Source organism: Odocoileus virginianus, chromosome 16 (assembly GCF_023699985.2).
Source record: "Odocoileus virginianus isolate 20LAN1187 ecotype Illinois chromosome 16, Ovbor_1.2, whole genome shotgun sequence".
NCBI classification, from domain to species: Eukaryota; Metazoa; Chordata; class Mammalia; order Artiodactyla; family Cervidae; genus Odocoileus; species Odocoileus virginianus.
The window spans coordinates 31,464,202-31,484,773 of NC_069689.1; the positions used below are offsets into that span (position 1 = coordinate 31,464,202).

At 39.3% G+C, this 20,572-nt stretch overlaps 1 protein-coding gene across 9 annotated transcripts in view; it reads right to left on the reverse strand.

The window, feature by feature from the left end:
* Window positions 1-20,572, reverse strand: part of NPAS3 (neuronal PAS domain protein 3) — a 927,606-nt gene that overhangs the window by 246,484 nt on the left and 660,550 nt on the right. For all 9 annotated transcript variants that reach the window (XM_070478040.1, XM_070478042.1, XM_070478039.1 and 6 more), the window contains one exon: window positions 9,801-9,890. In XM_070478040.1, coding sequence (XP_070334141.1) covers window positions 9,801-9,890 — 90 coding nt within the window. The remainder of the gene's footprint in view (window positions 1-9,800; window positions 9,891-20,572) is intronic.

A 20,572-nucleotide genomic window follows, 5' to 3' on the forward strand; every position in this document is an offset into this window, starting at 1 on the left:
AAACCATCCCTTATGTATCTGCTTCTTAAAGCCTTAGCTTTTTCCCCATCGTGAGGCAATTTTCTATTGTTTCCTTGGCAAAGCATTATAAAAGAGATTACCTGTGGTTCCAAAGCAAGGTTCCTATTGGGGAGAGAGGCCAAAAGGAAGGCAACCTCTTGATACAAAACTTGCTTCTATAAAACCTAGGAAAAAAGCTAAATGCAATATATGATTCTTTACCTGATATCCAAATGCTGTTACTGACAAACTTCTGAGGTCTACCAAAATGTTACACTTGGCATTGGTGTAACAATGTGTTACACTTGGTAGGTGATCTCTGTCACCTCTGCCAAGGGCCTGTTGTTTTTCACTAACTTGTGTCCGACCCTTTGGGACCCATGGACTGTAGCCTACCAGGCTCTTCTGTCCATGGAGATTCTCCAGGCAAGAACACTGGAGTGGATTGCCATGCATCCCTTCAGGTGATCTTCCCAACCCAGGGACTGAACTCAGGTCTTCCACATTGCAGGTGGATTCTTTACTGACTGAACCACCAGGGAAGCCCAAGAATACTGGAGTGGGTAGCCTATCCCTTCTCCAGGGGATCTTCCCCACCCAGGAATTGAACCAGGGTTTCCTGCATTGCAGGCAGATTTCTTTAGCAGGGAAGCCCTGCCAAGGGCCCTACCTTGCCCTAAAAGCTACCAAGCTCAAAGCACTTTTTTCTTTCCCAGGGAAAACTTCTTTGGGCGTACATTCTTTTGCTTTCAAAAAAAAGTGTGCATAGATATTGAAAGTAATAGATTTAATCTGCCAGTACATTAAAAATTAACAGCATCAGAGGAAGTTTTTGTCTTATTATTGAATGTGGATAAGTTTGCAGTTATAGGAGGCCAAAAGGGGGAGGAGATACCCAAAGAAAACCTGGTTTGCTCTTTCAGTGAATCATTTCGGAAGTTATTTATATCTGTAGATAAAAGTACAGTAGGCATAAAAACCAAATCGGAAAGAAACCAATTTTATACATTTATCTACATATAGAGGCATGTGAACAGACATCTATTTGTATGAATGCACATCAAAAGATGCTCTGAATCATTGGAACAACTGCTATCAGTCTCTTTAAAAATGACTCTTTAGGAAAGAGATTACATCTCTGGACTGTCATCCAAAGGGGGCAGAGGGAGTAAGAAGGATAAAAAACCACATGGCATTTGTTGTCTAAAGTCAGCACCGGTTTTCAGGTTATCAGCCTGGTTCTAGAACTCATGCAAAATCCTAGTTGATTTCCTTATTATATTCCAAGTGAAATGATCACTGAAATTGTTGCCATGTTACTCCTGTTATAAAAACCATGCCTTCTTATGTAAGAGCTAAAACCCAATATAGATTGAATGTGTGTGTGTGTAGAAATGAAATTTGGATTTCACGTGAATTTAACGATTTTATGACCTTCTTCCCAGGAGGTCAAGTTATTTCTAATTCTTCATGTGAGCAGTTTGCCCTCGCTCATCACTCTCCTAGGGACCGGGATAACTGAGGAAGGTTTAGGTTTAGAGGCATTATTTTGCATATATTGCCTGTATAAGCACCACATTATAGACAGAAATTATCTTTACTTTCCAACTTTGCATAATAAAGTAAGCTATTAAATTAATACCATATAGAAAATACTGCTTGTCAGGCAAAGAAATGTACACTGCTCTCCAGAAAACTGGGGACATTACATTGCCAATGCCTGCATGAATAATACATGGGTTAATTCAGAAAAACACCATTTCATTATTTAAAAATGAATAAATTACGGACTTAGAATGATGGCTAAATTTTCTTCTCCATCTTACTTTTGTTTAGTGCTCTACTTTAAAAATGAGTATTAAAAAAATACATTTTATCCACACAAATAAAGCAAGCTAGTGTCTCAAAAAGTAATTTTTTCCCCTGACTTTAGATTTTTTGAGCCCATAAAATGAAGATGCTACACTTTCTTTTCTTTCTCTTGATCATACTAACTCCAGAAATTAAGAAGCAATGTAAAAGGTCTTCAAATTATACATTTGAAAACAGCGAGTCTATCTTTTATTGTCTTGTGATTCTGTGATTCAGCCTAACTAGAAAAGCCTTTTTTGCATAGTGACATTCTGTGTTTTAGCCTCAATGCCTGGTAAAAAACATGTTCAAAGGCATAAGTAAAAAGAAGATAATTCTCATGGATGATGATGCAAATTTCTTTCATTTTCTTTCAGGGATTTTGGTTTACTCTGAAGGCCGGTTAAAAATCAGTCCCATTTGGGAACCGATGAAAGCATGGAAGAGAGAAAGCCATGCACCAGTAATAAGAAATTAATTTGGAGTTAAAATAAGTAAAACATTCCCATGCAGTGCATTTAGGCTGAGCATAAAGTGACAGCCAGCAGATTATTCCACCGATTTCTAATGCTGGAAATTCGGATGGCATTTACTAGCATAACCTTTCAACTCTGCGCACATCAATAGAGGCCGACAGTGGCTTGAAATATGATTCCTTGCAGATAGCATATCCTCATTCATCTGACTACTGCTCTGTGCTCCATTGCACAAACAGCGTCTCACCCACTTCTGAGAGGACACTAATAAAAAAGGCATCAATTTTCAGCTCTAGTACTACTGTGATCTCTTTATATGTTCGACATCCAACATTAAATTAAAATGCTGTTATAAATCCTACTTTCTGAATCTGGAATGAGTGTTGGGTTTTTGTCGCATGAGACTGCAGCAAATCTTGTCAAAAGCAAGGAAGCACGTCTTGTTCGCTCAGAATTAATGTTGTGGATGAAAGAAGGAGGTAAAAGGGGTGGAATCGGGCGAACTGAGGGTGTCAGAGCCGGTGGGGACTGGAGCTTCAGGGTGTCAACCCTGGACAGGGTTTTTGCTGCTTTCAAGAAGTGGCTAATCGAGAACTGTGATGATTAGGGACAAGCCACGGGGGCAGGAAGATAACTGATAATAAACAGAAAGGCGCACACATCCACATCCATATATACCAATAGAAATATTTTAAAGATAAAGAAATCACCAATTATCCCTCTCCGGCAGAAAAGTATTTTCCAAACACCACTGGTCCTGAGGAAGCCTCGTGGGTTCTATCAGATTTCTTCCACAGGTGCTGCCACACCAGTTCAAAGCCCAAGAGCCCACGGTGACATACTCTTGGGGCCCTACGTAAATATTACATCATTTTAAAGTTACAAGAGAAATACTTAGAATTACTGGATGGTGAAGGAACAACACTATCAGAAACTAAATGGTAAGGAGTCAAACAGTTTCAGAAGCTTTCTGTGTAAAGATTGTAGGGGAGAGAAAAAAAAAATTCCTTGCAAGTACAAGGCTGAAAGAAACTGGCTGGCTTTTTCCATTTTGCTAAGAACTGCCAGGTACTATAGAAGAACAGGAGGGAATTTTTCTACTCTTTCTGATAATATGATCCCTGCTAATACAGGTTATCACCTAGAACTCTGTGAACTAAATGGTAATAAGGGTTTCCACAAAGATCCGGTGCGCAGAGCCGCTGTGGTCTTCTGCCCGGCTCATTCATAATTATGGATGAAATAAAGAGGCGTGTTTGCCTATTTGGGAGGGTGCAGGGGGGCGGGAGAGGAAAATGGGGAAGAGCGAGCAGTTCAATATCTGGATCGAACAGAGGAACTTTTTCCCCCAAGGATCCTGCTGGGAGGAACCTTGACATGCACAAAGTCAGAACGTAGACAAAGTTGCCCTGGTGAGAACGATAAGGTCGCCCGTGGGATTGCTGAGATTATCTCTGTCAAGCACTCGGACAGCATGCAGTCAAATGATGCATCATGCAGTCATTTTCGGGGGGGTGGAAATCAATTTCTTCACCAGGTCGCTATTTGCTTTTCAAAGTGCCCTTGTAGGCCTTCACTACCAAGCATTTATCAATTTAAATGCTGTAAATTGATAATGTGCCACTGTGCCTTGTCCTGTTTCTGAATTATTTTGATACTTATATTTTCTCAATAGTCTCTAAACCCTCTGAGCTTCCACATTCAAAAGGGCATTTTTCTTTGTTGCACAAGAAGTAATGAACTTTTTATGATTAGTACAGGAGAAAAATGCAGACTTGCTGAGGTTAAAAACCAACAAAAATGACAAAACACAAGCTGTAGAAAATTATGTATCTTTCCTTCTTTTTTAAAAAAATTAAGATACGCCTACGTGACTGACTTTATTATTATTATTATATTTTTACTTGACTGACTTTAAAAGAGGGCACCAAGCAATATTTGGAGAGTTGTATTTGTTGATTGAAGGAACACTGGTTATCCTAGTGTTGCATCAGTTTCACACACAGATTGAAAAAGTGTTAACACTTGGCTCCGTTATTATAAGGCCTCTGCTGTGTTGAAAGAACACCTATTTTGCCTTTATAGTCTACCTATCTAGGACGTGATGATGCCTAACAAGAGTAATAATGTGTAAGCTAACGTCTTCTTTTTTTCCACCCTGCTAAAGAAATATATGTGTGTGTGTGTGTGTGTGTGTGTGTATATAAATATATATATATATAATCTTTTGTAAGCATGGAAGTGAGACTATTAACCACATACTAACCTTAAGTTGATTTGCATTGAAACACAGAATGGGAGAGTTGAGGCTTGCACTTCAGAAAAGCAAAAGAAAGACATGGCGGTTGCAAAGCATCTTTAACCTCCAGTGATTTATTGGCCCTCAGCCAAGTTATCAGGGGAATCTAATTCTTCTTTATTATTCAAATAAACCACATTTGGCACCATGGTTCCCTTTCAGAATAGCTTCACAAATAGACTGAGCTCTGTCATTTATTTGACCTTGTACTTGTGTGCTAGAGCTGTAATTTTATTTGCCATTCTATATAACAAATGCAGAGAAACCTAAAATATGGAGATGAACAACAGGATGGGGAAAGGAGTTTATGGTAAATATATCTGCAAGGCTTAACAAAAAAGACAAAATTTTAAATGACCATCTATATCTTTTTACTTGCACCTCCATTAGCTCTTATAGCTGCAGCCACCCTACCTCTTTCAGCAAGCTGCCTTGAACCAAGCCAATGCATAAGCTTGTTTGCAGCTTCCTTCTAGCTGGCTTGCAATGGCATGGGAGTATCTTCTGCCAGGATGGGAATGTGGTAAGAAGAAAGAAAATGACTCATCTGCAAGCTGGGCACTGGAGGCCATGGGCAGGTGATAGGAGTATATTTTAAGAGAGGGCTTAGCTGGCTATAGTATATGTCCTTATGATATCACAGTGGAAAAATCTGTTAATTTCCCATCTGCTCTAGGGCCCATTATGCTTTAAATAGAATTCTGTTAACTTGAAAACATTTTTTCTGGCATAGGTACATCAGAATCATCATCTTTTAACCCATTTTCAAGATAAAATGTTTTCAGAAGGGTCCACTTTTATCCTCTGGTTAACTGAGATCCAAGTCCTCTGCCTCTGGCAAATAAAATTTTGACTTTCTCATCAGCATTTAAAAGAAAATGCAGTATTTGAATATGGATTAAGAAAAGCTGGTTTAAAAGCACATAAAACATCAAGCTAGTCAATGCCATTGTAAGTACTAGATGTCAGAACATCATTCTCAAAATGATCTGAGGGGAGCAGTATCTTCTGCTTCCTTATGTGATTTGTAATATGTGTGCTCCCCTTAGTTTTATGGGTCATTATAACCTTGTTCTTAATGTGGATGCCAGTGGAAGCAAACTGATATGTCATAATCCACGTATTAGCTTCCACAGAAATTGTATTTGAGGTTTTTTTTAATATTTCAGTCACCAAAATCTTTCTTTTCCTTAAGAAGTAATACTTTCTTATTTTTGATTGTTGGCTATAATTGGCTATATTTTCCTTCTTGCTTTGGTTGCCAGGAAGCTCATAGGTACTTTATCAGATCATTTATACCCCTTCTTATAAACCTTTATTCACTTCTCTTACTATGCAGTAACAGATTACTTATGTTTATCTTTCTTTTCCCTAGACCCTAGTTCTATTTTGCCATTACTTTTTATTCTATATGTTTATGTGCTATTTCTTTTTTGGAAAGAGGAGGGTTTAAATCAACAAATAAATATTTCTATAAACTTTAATTTCCACTCCTATATTGAAGTAGAAATGCTTTTTATTTATCATATAAAGTCTCTTTTGGATTCTTTGGTGATTAAGCCCCTTACATGTTGGAAGAGGTTCCATAAAAGCTGGCTACCCATCATTGCTGCCTTTTCAGTATTAGGGAAATGACTCTGCTTTCTTTCTTTGCTTTCACTTTTGCCTATTCCATTTTACGTAAGGAGCAGAATTGTATTTAGCAGCTCCAGACACCATCACCAGGCAGAAGTCATTTAATCTCCATGCAAGCCGAACTCAGCAACGATATCTGGGCATCTTCCTTTAAGGTAAGGCTGTGTAGTGAGTACCTGGGAATCTTTACATCTAGGGATGCAAGTCAACAATGCATTTTCTACAACCTAAAACCATATCTTGGTTAAATTAAATTATTATCTCTGGCAAAGTCAAAGGTCTGCTGAAGATGTTTGGACACCATCATAGCATAGATCACTTCATTCCCATCATCAAGATGGTATGAAAACACCCTAAAGGCAGTAAGTGGCAAGCACGCATCCTGAACATCTGGAGTTACCCTCAATGGAGCGGAGGAGAGAAACCTGCTCTGGCTCTCTCTATATTCATGCTACACAACTGAGCTTGCTAGAAGTTTCTCTACTTAGTTCTCTCATGAGCCAAAAAAGAATCCTGATTCTTTCTTGAGAACACAAGCCATTTTAAAGCCACCATATTTATTTACATGTTCAAAGAAAATAAAACTGAGGAAGATACATCTTGAGAGTTATAAATGCAGACACAGCTATGCTCTAACAAACTGACATGTTCACAATATTCCTCAGCAGTTTCACTGGATACATATCTGATGATACACACTGTCTTGATTTAATAACACTGCTTAAAAAGGAAAGGAGGGAACATAACTATATAGATTCCTTATCACTGTCAAAAATTTGATGGAAAAATCACTGAGTCAAAGTTGTAGGATACGAACAGAGTGGTTTGCATTTAATTAAGGGTGTGTGTGTGTTTAAAAGATTAAGGATGTACTTAATTGAATAACTTTTAATACACTTTACATTGGGTGTCACCAGTGAGCACTTCGTACTTCACAACTGAAGAAGCTTGGGAAGGGTTATGTCTCAGGAAACCCAATTACTCTTTTAGGGCTGAGAACATTAATTGGATTGGAAAACCTTTCCCAAAGTTTTAGCATAGAATTTCCCCCTTATTCTTTGGGCATTGAAAACACACACTACGCTCTTATCAGATTATTTCCATGTTAACCCAGAACTAACTTCTGGAGTTCTAAATTTGTTTTGAACTCCAAATATGTACATTGGTATAAGCAAAAATCACTTAGGAGTGATCTACCCTTCATCATTTCAGTTGCATAACGCCCTCAAATGAAGACTTCTGCCCACACCACGTTTGTCGAGCTGCACACTGGACTCTTTGTGGGGACACAAACCACAGCCTCCACACAGGGCTGCAGCCCATGGTGGCCAGCATCTGCCCCTGGGTGAGCCGAGACACCAACTATTGATGCATACTTACTTTATAACCCATCTCACACAGAGGCGGGGAAGAACTGTACAGAAGTTGCCAGCTACCATCCCATGCCTGCATAGCTGATTTATTCCTATGGAAATCTCAATGACTTGCCTCAGATTATAGGAAAAGATTGACTTAATGTGATCGTAGAGGAGCAGTGGAATCTCTTGCTTTTAAGGAGAAACCAGCACAGAGTTAAAGCCAAATTTTTCTTGAACAGATGATATTTCAGATGGCCACACTATTCCAGATGCATCAATTTCCTTGAAAATCCAATCCATATATGTGCATATGCTGTGCTGGCAGGAGGACTGACTGAAATGGCCAAAACCCAAGAGCTAATATTCTTTTGGCCAGAATAATGCAATTATTATTTTCCTAGCTATCAGTCTAAGCATACAGAGCCATCTGTTATGCAAAGCAAACATACACATCTCAATTACAGAAAATGCAGTTGCCTTGACAGAATTTGGATTACACCACTAACCAGGGCTGTAAAACGTGTTCTGAGCTAGTATATAATGGATGCTTTTCAGGAGTTCCCTAATTAGCATTTACCTGCTTAAACTAATTATTCATCCTTCTTCTTCACTGGCTTATTAAACTTTGTTGGATAGCCTGCACAAAATATATGAATACGGGCACTGCAGAACAACAACCAGAGGCTTTCCCAGATCTATACAGTTGCTAACATGGGGGCACACCAATTCCAACACTGGTGATTCCCAATACTAGCTCTCAAACAGATTAAGACAAGGCTTCAAGTCTATTAAAAGCCATTAGAAAACCAGAGATTTCCATGAGACACAAGAATACTAATATTGAGTTGACAATAGCCCAGTTTCTATCATTTGGTTTGCTCAAGTCCACATAAAACAGAATTGCTAGATATACTACAGCCAATAGCTTGCACATCCTTCAAGCAAGAGTTAATGCCCACAGCCCCACCCCGGGCTTGGATTCTCAAAAGTAAATAATTAAATTTGGCAGTGTTTCTCCTCCTCCCACAACCCTCCTCAAATGCCAACTATCTCTCTTTATTATTTCCCGATGTCTTTCTTGATTTAGCTATTACCCGGCAAGCCCACTAACAGCCAAAATGGTCCAGCCATGCTGCCTCCTTACAGCAGTGCCAACTTTCAGAAGCAATGAGTCTGGGGTGAGTCCTGCCTAAGAGGAGAGAGGCAGATCTCATCTCCATCTTTAGCTCAAAGGAGCAACTGAATGAGAAGTAGATTATCCAACTTGGCAGATCATCACATACATACAAAATCCCTCCCATGGAACTGCGTTTTACTCGTGCCAAACCACCAGATGAAAAGGGTCAGGCTCAGCCAATCACCTGTATGGGCACGGATACCCAGATGTTCAGCATTTTAATGGAGAAAACATCTGGATAATTAGTGGAACTGCAAACTTTTCTTCAGGGTATTTTGGCATTCTGTAGTGGCAGCCTGTGTCTGGGAATTGAACAAAAGTCAAATTTTTGTGTTCGGAGGGACTATCAGGAATGAATGTCTAGGGCTTTCGTCCCCTGCCCTCATGTGCCTCCATCTTTTTTTTTTTTTTTTCCCTTTTCACCTCTGACAGACATGTGTGGGTAATTAAATGGCAAATAACAAAAGATTATCTTATTTTATGAAATCGTCTTTCTGCATTAGGAAGCATTTGCAAAGGCAGCAAAATACATACTTGCAGGAACCGTTCCTCCCCACAACACATTTTAATGGTCTCTTTCAGCATTTCTTGACTCCAAATGACTCTCTGTCATTGTGTCAGCTCCCAGGACAGCGCAGGGTCCTCCATAAACATCCAGTAATAGGACACAAGGGAAGCACTATTAGTGTGTCCCTCTCCTACCGAGCACAGAGGTTTCAAAGTTCAAAACAACCAAGGGAAGAAACTTCATTTGTTCTCAATAAATTAATAATGATCCTTAGGGGGTAGGGACGGTGGACTCAAGTTTTGAGCATAAGTTGATGCCTAACATTCTGAACTGACATACAGCTTTCTCAATGACTGTGAGCAGAGTCAGGGAGAGCCATTAAAAAATAAACTGGATAATTCACTCCAAACAGAATGTTTGCTGAAGAAGAAGGACAGGCACAAGGCTGAAGGAGCCTTCACAGTTGCTGTCAAGAATCTAAAATGGTTTTACTTACTTGTGAGAGGCCTAGGTAGATGGAGACTGTTTCAGAAATGTACAAAAATTTTCCTTCTTGATTTAGTGCAAATACAAAGCCATCCAGGGACTGCAGAAAAAAAAAAATAGGTTAGTAAGTATATATGAGATGGAGATTTCGTTAATAAGGCATCTAATACAAAGCAACATATACCAATTTTAAGATCACTTTTCCTTCATGTTTAACAGAAATCTAAGATCTCTAACTACCGCATTAGACATGAACAAACAAAATGTTTGAATTAAGACCACAAGCTAACTTTCCCTTATTTCAGGTACTTCCTTATGTCTCTGTCATTTAATCAAGGTGCATTGCATTTATGTAGAAAATCAGGCCATGCTGACTTTCTAAGATGTTGCCTTTATGTTTTTGGATTCAGTAGTTACCGAGATTAAATCAGCACAGTTATTAAATAGCTGAACAGGAATGAAAACTGTAATGGAACAAGAGAAAAAAAGAGTTCCTATATAAAGAACAAGTAAAATCATCACTTATGCTCCTATGGACGTCAATAATTTGATAATTAATAAAGGATTATTCTCGCCTCAATCCCAGTGCCTATTGTATTAGAACAAATAGGAAAAGTCAATATATTATGGATAAATGTTTACAGGCTGAAGCTTCATAAATTGTAAACCTTTTTTTGCAAAACTCTATATTAAAGCTTTATTGTGATTGATCTCGTTTCTATTACAGCTCCTGAAATGGAAAGAAAAGAAGAAAGGGGGGAGAAAAGAAAAACACTGCATATTATATGCAGCTCCTGAAATGTTAGTCTACTTTTCAAATAGAGGGCTGCATTTTCAGTTTGATGAATGGTGTAAATCATCATGGACTCCCAACTGAAAGATATCACTCAAATTGAGAATAAATTTGTTTCAAATTCTTGCAATCCAGGTGCATTTTATATATTCCATCATCCTAACATCTTGTGTTTTGTTTTATTTATTTTTAATCAAGTGGGTTGCACAAGTACTGCTTGCCTAGGAAAAGAAGTTTTAAAGATTAGTGATATTTACAAAGGCTGTGAGTTTGGAAATACAGGGAATCCTCACTGGGAACAAGGTATGTGGCAACATTAAACTAATGACATGATTTTTAAATACAAAATGGTGGAAAAAGCATGTAAAATTCAGGTAGAAAAATACACGGCCTTAAATTTCAGTGATAATTTCAGTCTCTTAAAATACTGAACTTTTTTGGAATTTTATATGTATATATTGAATATATTTATATAAATATGTGTATGTATCATTATGGGAATATGTGTGTGTGTATGAAATTTGATTCCATGCTTCCTGATTCTTTTTCACAGCCCCACTGATCAGAAACTAGAAGTACCCAACCTCCTCCTCTGAAAACAACTGGGTGAAAACAAGTGGGTTCTGAAAACAATTCAAAAATACGATTCAAAAGTCACATTATACTGCACCACATAAAAGCAAATTACATAATAGACAAGATTCTGGTCAAGATAGTACAATAATAATAGCTCACATTTATTATATACTAAGTAGGTTGCATTGTCTCTTTTAATTTTTACAAGTAGAATTTGAAGTAATTATGTTATTATCCACATTTTACATACAAGGAAATTGAGGTTTAGTGAAGTTAGCCAACGTGCCTGACCTTGGTAAATGATGAAGTTAGGATTCAAACTCAGATTGTCGGATTCAATCACTACACTGACTTGCCTTCCACTATTTCTACTTGATACAAGGACATTAATGAAAAGATAAATTGGACAGCATTTCTGAAATTAACATATTTGTACTGAGGCAGCCTATAACTTCTTAAAAATCATTCTTTGTTTTTGAATGATTTTTTCCAATGATAGAATCCTACCATTTGGAGGAGATGAATGGGGAGTGGAATGACAAAAAGAATTCATAAGTCACTTCCCCAAGAGGTCACCTTTGCTCTGTAATAGCTCCCTGGAAGCATCTAGGGGACAGAAAGCAAAACACCATCTAAGAGAACTGGACTCCTGATCTTTGACAAAATTGCCAAGCCTTCTTGAGCCTTGTGAGAGCCAAACTTTCAAGCTTCCAGTGTGGTACAGTGGAAGCTTACTTTGAACCAAAAGTGCAAAAATGGAGGCTTCCTTTGTAGAAGTTTGGGGATTATCTCACTTCAACATGTCTTCACCTCAAGCAAGGTGTCTCCTAAGGATGATTCATGAGGATTAGGACTGCCTCTTTTGACCTTCTCCAGGGAGAGAAGGGCCTAATTAGGTTTTTTCTATTCAACCTAAGATCCATGGTCCAGAATATAATCACAGGGAGTTGTGTAAGCCATCTTCACAAACCCTAAAATGCCACTGTCAGATCAGTGGGACACAGAGAGATAGATGATACCTTCTATGGGAACCAGTGACAATCAAAAGACAGAGCCCAGAAGAAAGGATTAATGGAGGTGGCCCAGAGATGACCCCCTGTAGTCTAAACTCTCTTTTCAGGTGAGGAAAACGTGGCACAGAGAGGTTAAGTGGCTGGGTAAGACCACAGCCAGCTAGTGGTAGAGCCAGGATTAAATACACTACTTCCTGCAGTATTAATAAAGCATGGATGACATTGTATCATCCTGGTGTGTGTGTGTGTGTGTGTGTGTGTGTACATGCGTGCTGAGTTGTGTCCAACTCTGCGCCCTCTGCATTGTATTTTGCTAAGCTCCTCTGCCCATGGGATTCTCCAGGCAAGAATAGTGGAGTGGGTTGCCATTTCCTTCTCCAGGGGATCTTTCTGACCCAGGGATCAAACCTGTGTCTCCTGCATTATCAGGTGGATTCTTTACTCACTAGCATCATCTGGGAAGCCCCATCACCCTAGCAGAATTATTCAACTCCCAAAGAGACTGAATTTCTCAAGAGCAGGGTGACGTCTTATTTATCTTTAGCCAGCATCTAACGACTGCTCAAATAAGACTTAGGAAATCCAGTTCTACCTCCAAACCCAAAGCACTTTCCCTCACATCACACACATTAGAATGACTAAAAGGAAGGGCAGTTCTTTCCCCCAAGAGTTCTGTTTATGGAACTGTTAGATTATTTGCAGAATTCTGATGCCACAGATGTCTCACGTAGTCTGGGATATCTCCTGACATTCGGAAGATGTGAGTTAGACTGGATCCTTTCATAGTCTTCCAAAATACTCAGTGCTATTCATTTGTCACTGACACACATCCTTTGCGTTCTCACTGAAAGGGATTATGTTTTTTAAAGTAGGTTCCTATCTCAATATACTTGCTAAAATACTAAAGGAGGTTTGGGCACTATGGCAGGGAAAAGGAATATCTGGAGGCTAAACATCTGATGCTATTAAGCAGCGATGATCTAAGAACTGGCCAGTTTCGTTTGGCAAAAACAGAGGCTTCGACACATGTTCCAATTTCCTGGTGAGATTAAAATGAGGCTATGTCTACATGACACAAAGCATCCAGTCAATTCAATTAAAAATAACAGCCAATTTGGTGGGCGGCGGGTGGGGGCGGGGGGGGACAACTAGTCAGATTAGTTGTTTGCCATTACAGAGGTAAACAAAACAGGTTAGTTAACCATATTTTTCACTTTCATGCCTATCATCTGAGTCAATTGTATCTATAATATGAGATAAAATCAATAATTCAGGTATAATTATATTTTAAATAAAGAATGGGATATGAAACCCAGTGTCCAGCAGGTTGGCAAGGTCCCTCTTCACATGGCCATTACCTTCTGCTTCAGGGTCATCCCTGTCTATAGTTAGCTGTATTTTGCTGCTTAGAAAAGTTTTAAGAGTAGCATCAATATTGGTTTGATGTGGATGTCTTAATTTTAAAGGGTGGGAGGAAGGAGGAAACATTCAATTAGTCTTGGGAACCAGATATGATTAATCTGAAAGTTCAGTGGAAATTTCAAAAATTTTGAATCAAGAAAGCTACTATATAGAGCTGTTTCAATCACTGCAGGCTACCTTTTAATTTTTTTTTTTTTTTAACTGCCCACTGTTTTCAACAGGCGCCAATTAAGATTCTGGGGTCAAAGGGTTAATTACATCTTCTTACTCAGTATGTAGAATTTTCTGATTATTAACTAAGGTTGGATTAAGATGAAAAAGAACCAACACAAATGTTAATGCTAGTTCCTCCTTGAGAAGATTTATTACAAAGCCACGCTGAAATCTATCTGCTTTCCTCAAAGCAGAAGGAGAACAAAATCTTAGAAGAAACAGTAAAACAGACGTTTTCAAGGCATGCAAGTATCTGATTCATCAAGACAGTTTTCTTACTACTAAAACCAGTTCTTAGCCATCTCGACAGGGCTGATGAGAGATTTCCTTTGTCACATCCCAGTAAGTCTATGAGGTACGCATGCTGCAGCGAGGCTTGGATACACAAGTCAGGAGCCACAGCGTCTCTGAATAATAATGCCTGTAATTATAATTTATATCCCCTGACATCAGAGTAACATATAAAGTGTAAGGCGCAGTTTCTTAACCCCAAAGCCGAGTGCCTCTAACAGTATTTGTCAAATGATGAGGCTATTTCTTTGCAGGGTATAAAACTAACTATAGCTTCATGATTGAAGGTATACTGTTTAATGCATTGTGCTAAATGGATTTATATTTGTCAAAGTTGTTTTGTGTCTGCTTTCTTTTTTTTATCCCCTGCATATTTCCCTGCAACCAAATTTCAGAGTGAAATCTTACTACAGTGCCCTTACAGAGGCAATTCTCACGTACAAGACTACTCTGAAATGAGTGGTTCTTTCTACAACATTCCAGCGTAGAAGGGGAAAAAAAAAATCACCCCGAACTCTTTCCCTATGACCTATCTCCAGTTAGAGTGAAGAATTACCAGTAGGCTAGGTTATTTTAATGACAGATTATTTTAAACTGAGCCTTCACCATCTGTTCCACCCCCTAATTATGAATGCAAAAAGAACATATTTCACAATTACATCAGTAAAAAAGTAAGATATACGTGATTTAAATGCAAGCATGTGCTTCATGTCCGATGCGCTCTGCATCTGTGATGCTCTTCTACTTCAGGCTTGGGTTAACCCACCCGTGATAAAGTACAGTCTCGGACACACTCTACGTTCCCTCCAAACCCAGCGTTTTTCACTTTTCTGACATAATTCTATTAGGACAAGAGCAGAACATCAATGTGAGCACAAAGCTTGCCAGTCAGTAGAGCCTGGCTGTAGCATTTTACAACTCCTACCATGACTTTGCTGTTAACAAGGAGAGGCTGTGTGAGAAAATTATTTCTGCAACCTGAGCAATGGGTGAGCGCTGGGAATAGGCGAGTCTGCTCTTAAACCACATCTCTATCATCGTGAAAGAGTGAAGAAACACAAAAGCACGGTATGGAGACTGAGGATGGGGCTCCGCTACTTATCTTTCCACCCTGTTTTGGCAGCAGACAAAAGAGTTAGAAGTGTTTCTTACATTTTTTGGCCTTTGGACACAATAACACTTTGATCGAGATCATTAAAGTGCCACGCTGCCCTCTGACTGCACTCAGGAGCCGATACTGGACTGCTCATGCCCGCGCACGTGGGCTCCCAGCAACCTCGAGAAGAGCCTGGGACCATGTCCAGAAGCGCCCACATGTATCTGTTTATGGGGAAGTTCCCCAAATTTTGCCTTTGCAATCTGAGTTTTAACCATCAAGTGCTGTGGAAACAAAAGCCTTATTTTTAGAAAGACTCAAGTATATTTTTTCAAAGTGCAGAAAAGCACACATCAAAGGTGTGGGTTTTTATTTTAACTCTCAGAAATCTCTCTGTGCTTTCTGGTTCCTGCCTCTTTCCTTCTGTGCCCCCACCGGCAATGAGTCAATAATGTGAAGGATGATAGAAGAGCTTTATATGATGATCACGTACCCAAAGCCACATGTTCCCCAATCACAACAGCGAATTGGATTAATTTAGTGAAATTTGACTATTTTCCCTCTAAAACAGAACTCCAGAACAACAAACCTTGACACCGCAAGACACCTTTCCTAAGAGTTTCCTTAAACACACAAATCCACACATCTTAGGTGAGAAAACACTGCCGAGAGACACAGGCGGCCTCTCTTCAGTTCTTAGAGGAGAAGTACCAGAATAAAAGGGGAGATGTTGAGCTAGTGAAATGTTACGACATGAAAAGAACAAAGACATCGTCGGCTTTCTGAGCAAGGAGATCAGGTTTTGCTTCTGCTCATTAAAATTCCATTTCATGGAAGCTGTGTATCAAAGTGCTGACCTTTTTTTCTCTGGGATGCTAGTTCAAGCCTTACATCCAGCCTTGAGGGAGGTGGATGTCTTGATTTGAACATCCAGCCAAATGGACAGCAGGCTCTGCTATAAAGACAGGGTGCGGCATTTGGTGGAGTCACACATGCCGGTGTCTCTGAGCCACGGGGGACAACAGGCAGACCTCACATTATCTGTGGCTAGTCCCAGGGGACCGAGACTCTACCTGAGGCAGAAGTGACCATGTGCTGCTCACAAGCTCCTTCTGCCTCAAGGAGAGGATTCCCACTAGTTATCCTAAGGCACACATATTCACTGGAACATTAAAACATCAGCTCTGTGCATGTGGTGCATTAGTTTACTGAAACATAGGCTCTTCAGAACCTAGGAGGTAATTCCTTATTGTGCATCTTCTTGAATTCAGAATTCTCTTTCGAATTAAGGGAGGAGTTCCCAGGTCAGCAGGAGTAATAAGCACTATGGTGTACTGGTCCTGAAAGGTCTAACAATGGCACTGCTTTGCTTTGGCTACACATGAAGCTTGGTTCCAGCTGTCTTTCAAATTGTCTGTGTTATACAAAACAGCACACACAAAAAGAATAGAAACGAATAATTGTTCATTGGGCATCCTGTAGATCACAGGCGACTCTAGGGAATGGTCATAATACTCTCACATATATGATTTACAGCAATATATATCAAATATACTGTTATATGGGCTTCCCTGGTAGCTAAGACAGGAAAGAATCCACCTGCAATGCAGGAGACTGGGTTCGATCCCTGGGTCAGGAAGATGCCCTGGATAAGGGAATGGCTACCCACTCCAGTATTCATGCCTGGGAAATCCCACAGACAGAAGAGCCTGGTGGGCTACAGTTCATGGGGTTTCAAAAAGCCGGACATGACTGAGTGAGCGTGCACACACATACTATTATAAATCATATATATTATCATAGCATATTAGGAAAAAAAGTGAGTGTTAGTCACTCAGTTGTGTCTTTGCGACCCCATGGACTGTAGCCCGCCTGGCTCCTCTGTCCATGGAATTATTTAGGCAAGGATACTGGAATCGGGTGCCGTTTCCTTCTCCACGTGATCTTCCCAACCCAGGGATTGAACCTGGGTCTCCTGAATTGCAGGCAGATTCTTTACCATCTGAGCCACTAGATGCTTTAAACAATGCTCAGTTCACTCAAATATTTACCTTAGAGGAGAGGGAATGGAAGGAAATTAACACTTGTTAGGGAAATTATTTAGAACAAATTTTGAGCTGGGCATTATTTAATCCTATGTTACAGATAACGAAACGAGTCTCAGGGAAATCAAGTGCACGGCCCAATGTCACACATGAAAATGTGGTAGGTGTAAGAAGAAAGGAACCTCCTTTTCCTCCTGCTGCTGGGATACCTGCTAGGGATTTTACTTGTTTCACACCCGTCACAGTTGCTAGGAGTCTACATTTCCTCCAGCATTTCTTTCCACATAAGTGATTCTCATGTTCCTACTGCTTCAGTGTTATGCATTCAGAAAACACCTGTTGAGGGCTTCCTATACTAGCTGAACAAAGACCAACTCAAGAGTTACTTTCTTAAACAAAATTCATCTGTGGGATCCAAGATGAAGAAAATTAGAAAAGTGGGAAATTAACTTTATAAAACAAAAAGTCACAAGGCAAAGGTGACTTAGGACACTCTTCATACACGGTGGGGACTCTTGTCTGATATTACCAAGCTTCACACCTCTAATATGCTGTCTATGGGTTGGAAAAGGCATGGATTAGTAGAATTTGCATTTTTAAAGCTTTGCTGAGATGTAATTGACACATGAAATTGCAAAATATTTAAAGCATGTATTGTGATGATTGGATATACATATATATTGTAAAAGGATTCTTCTTACCTGGTTAATTAACATAACCAATAGCTCACATGTTTATCTTCCTAGGATTTCTAAATGTCCAATCAAAAGGAAATCAGTCTTGAATATTCATTGGAAGGACGGATGCTGAAGCTCCAATACTTTGGCTACCTGATGTGCAGAACTGACTTATTGGAAAAGACCCTGATGCTGGGAAAGATTGAAGGCAGGAGAAGGGGACAACAGAGGATGAGATGGTTGGATGGCATCACTGACTTGATGGACATGAGCTTGAGCAAGCTCTGGGAGTTGGTGTTGGACAGGGAAGCCTGTCATGCTGCAGTTCACGGGGTTGCAGAGTTGGACATGACTGAGTGATTGAACTGAACAAACTAGAGACTATAGACCTCAAGGAAATTCTCATGTCTTAGAGGAAGAGGCTAATGCCTAGAAATAGAGAAGGGACCCCAGTTAATCAATAATTGCTAGAAGAACTACACCTCCTAACAGGCAACTGCCAGGATGGGACTTGAGAACACACAGTAGCAAGTCATGGAGCTTGCCAGCACACTCACCCCATTTCTGGTTCCAAAGTTTCCATTTAGACTAAGAATTTTTTCCTTTCTCTCTCTGGTTATATATATACACACACACATACACATACATATACATATATACACACATATTATTTTACATAGAAGTGTGAAAATAAGATTGACTTTATAGAAATTTATTTTCCAGTCATGTTTGCTTAAAAGATACATCCTTGAAGATGGAAGGTAGACCCATATTGGTGTTTCTGTTACGACTGATTATGACATGAACTGGACTGTTTACTGGACAGTGGGTAACTTTAAAGAACAGGATTTTCAAAATAAAAAACAAAAACTTTGTACATGTATTCCTTTAGGTAAGGAGTTTGTATCAGAGGTAGTAACAAAGATTGAAGAAACCTATAACGAATTGAGCATATTAAAATACCCATTTAGAGACCTCGGATATTAAGCTATTGCATTCACATATGAGTTTCATTTTAGGAAACATTTATTGATCTCTCTAAGGAAAGGGTATTAAAAATTTTGTAATGAAAAGAACTGAACTGTGACAAATATGGTCACCATGGATTGACTGGATTACACGCCCCCTCCCAAATTCAGTCACATGTTGAAGCCCTAAATTCCAATGTGGTCATATTTGGGGACTGGATTTTCTTTAAGAGGTAATTAAGGTTAAATGAGATCATATGGGTCCTAATCCGATAGGACTGGTGGTCTTATAAGGAGAGAGAGAGAACAGTCCCCATAGGCATGCACCTAGAAAAGGCCCTGAGCGCACAGTCAGAAGGCGGTCATCTGCAATTCAGGAGTAGAGACCTCACCGGAATTCGACCATACCAGCACCTTGATCTTGGACCTTTAGACTCCAGAACCATGAGAAAATGAATTTCTGTTGTCTAAGCCACCCACTCTATGGCATTTTGTTATGGTAACCTGAACTAAGATAGTAATTTAGACATTCGGGGAAAATGGTTCAGCCCTGAACGTCTTCAGTGTTAATTTCAGGAAATCACTGTAACTAGAGTCTCTGCTCTTTATTTTATATATCACTCATGTAATTAATAATTAATTTTTACTAGATCCACATAAAGCCATAAATATGATGGACTGCTAATGGTAGCATTTAGTCCCAGAAATCGACAGTGCTTATTAGGATTGTTTTTGAAATCTTTTTCAAGTAATTGCACCTATTCCGTATCTTCTATTTACAACATTGATACCTTTATATTGGTTTTCTGTACATTTCAAATGCTTAGAGGGCTACACAACTTCATTGCCTTAGCTCCATAGAAGGTAGAGATGCACATTTATGTGAAAATCAATTACTCTGATAGAATTAGAAACCTGGTCCTGAATGATCTTGGGATAAACAACTTGGTGTACCACCTGCTACAGCTTTCAGTTTGCCGACCTTCTCTTTTCATTTCACAGTCGGCTGCTGGGCCTGGGTGAGAAAGATCAGTCTACATGCTTGTCCACAGAGCTCTCATCCTATTCAGAGGTCTAAGGAAATGCTGCTGCATCTATCCCCACATGCCTACTTAACACACATGAAGCAAAAGGGGCTGTGGATTTTTGTTGTTTGCTAACATATTTGCATATCTCCAAAGCATAACAACTAATGTCATATGAAATCTCCTTCAGAGAATCTCTAGATGATATCCTTCAAAGCAGAACAACCGAGTGTGAAATTTTCCAACACCAAATTTGCTAAGTATGCGTTCAACAACAAACCAAATTTATTCTATTAATAGCAGTGGTACTTGGTTACATATCTTGGCTTCTAATGTGGTCCAATTCAGAAACAGGACAAAAAGACTGGGCTGGAGTGTGAAATTTTTGGTGTCTGTAATTTTGGGGGATAAAGACATTAGTAAAGAAGACAATTAAATTCTGGCATTTTCCTCTGACTTTCCAAAGTGACATTTTTTTCATATGAAGACTGAGATTGGAGTTTTTCTTCCTCTTTCCAATCTCCTTCAATGACTATCATGACTAGAAGAGAATTCAGTGCCATCACTGAAGAGTAACTGGTTAATTTATTACTTGAATTTCCAGGATCAAAAGATGCTTTACCAAAGATCTCAGTGAGATTTAATAGGCATCGTGGGACTGAA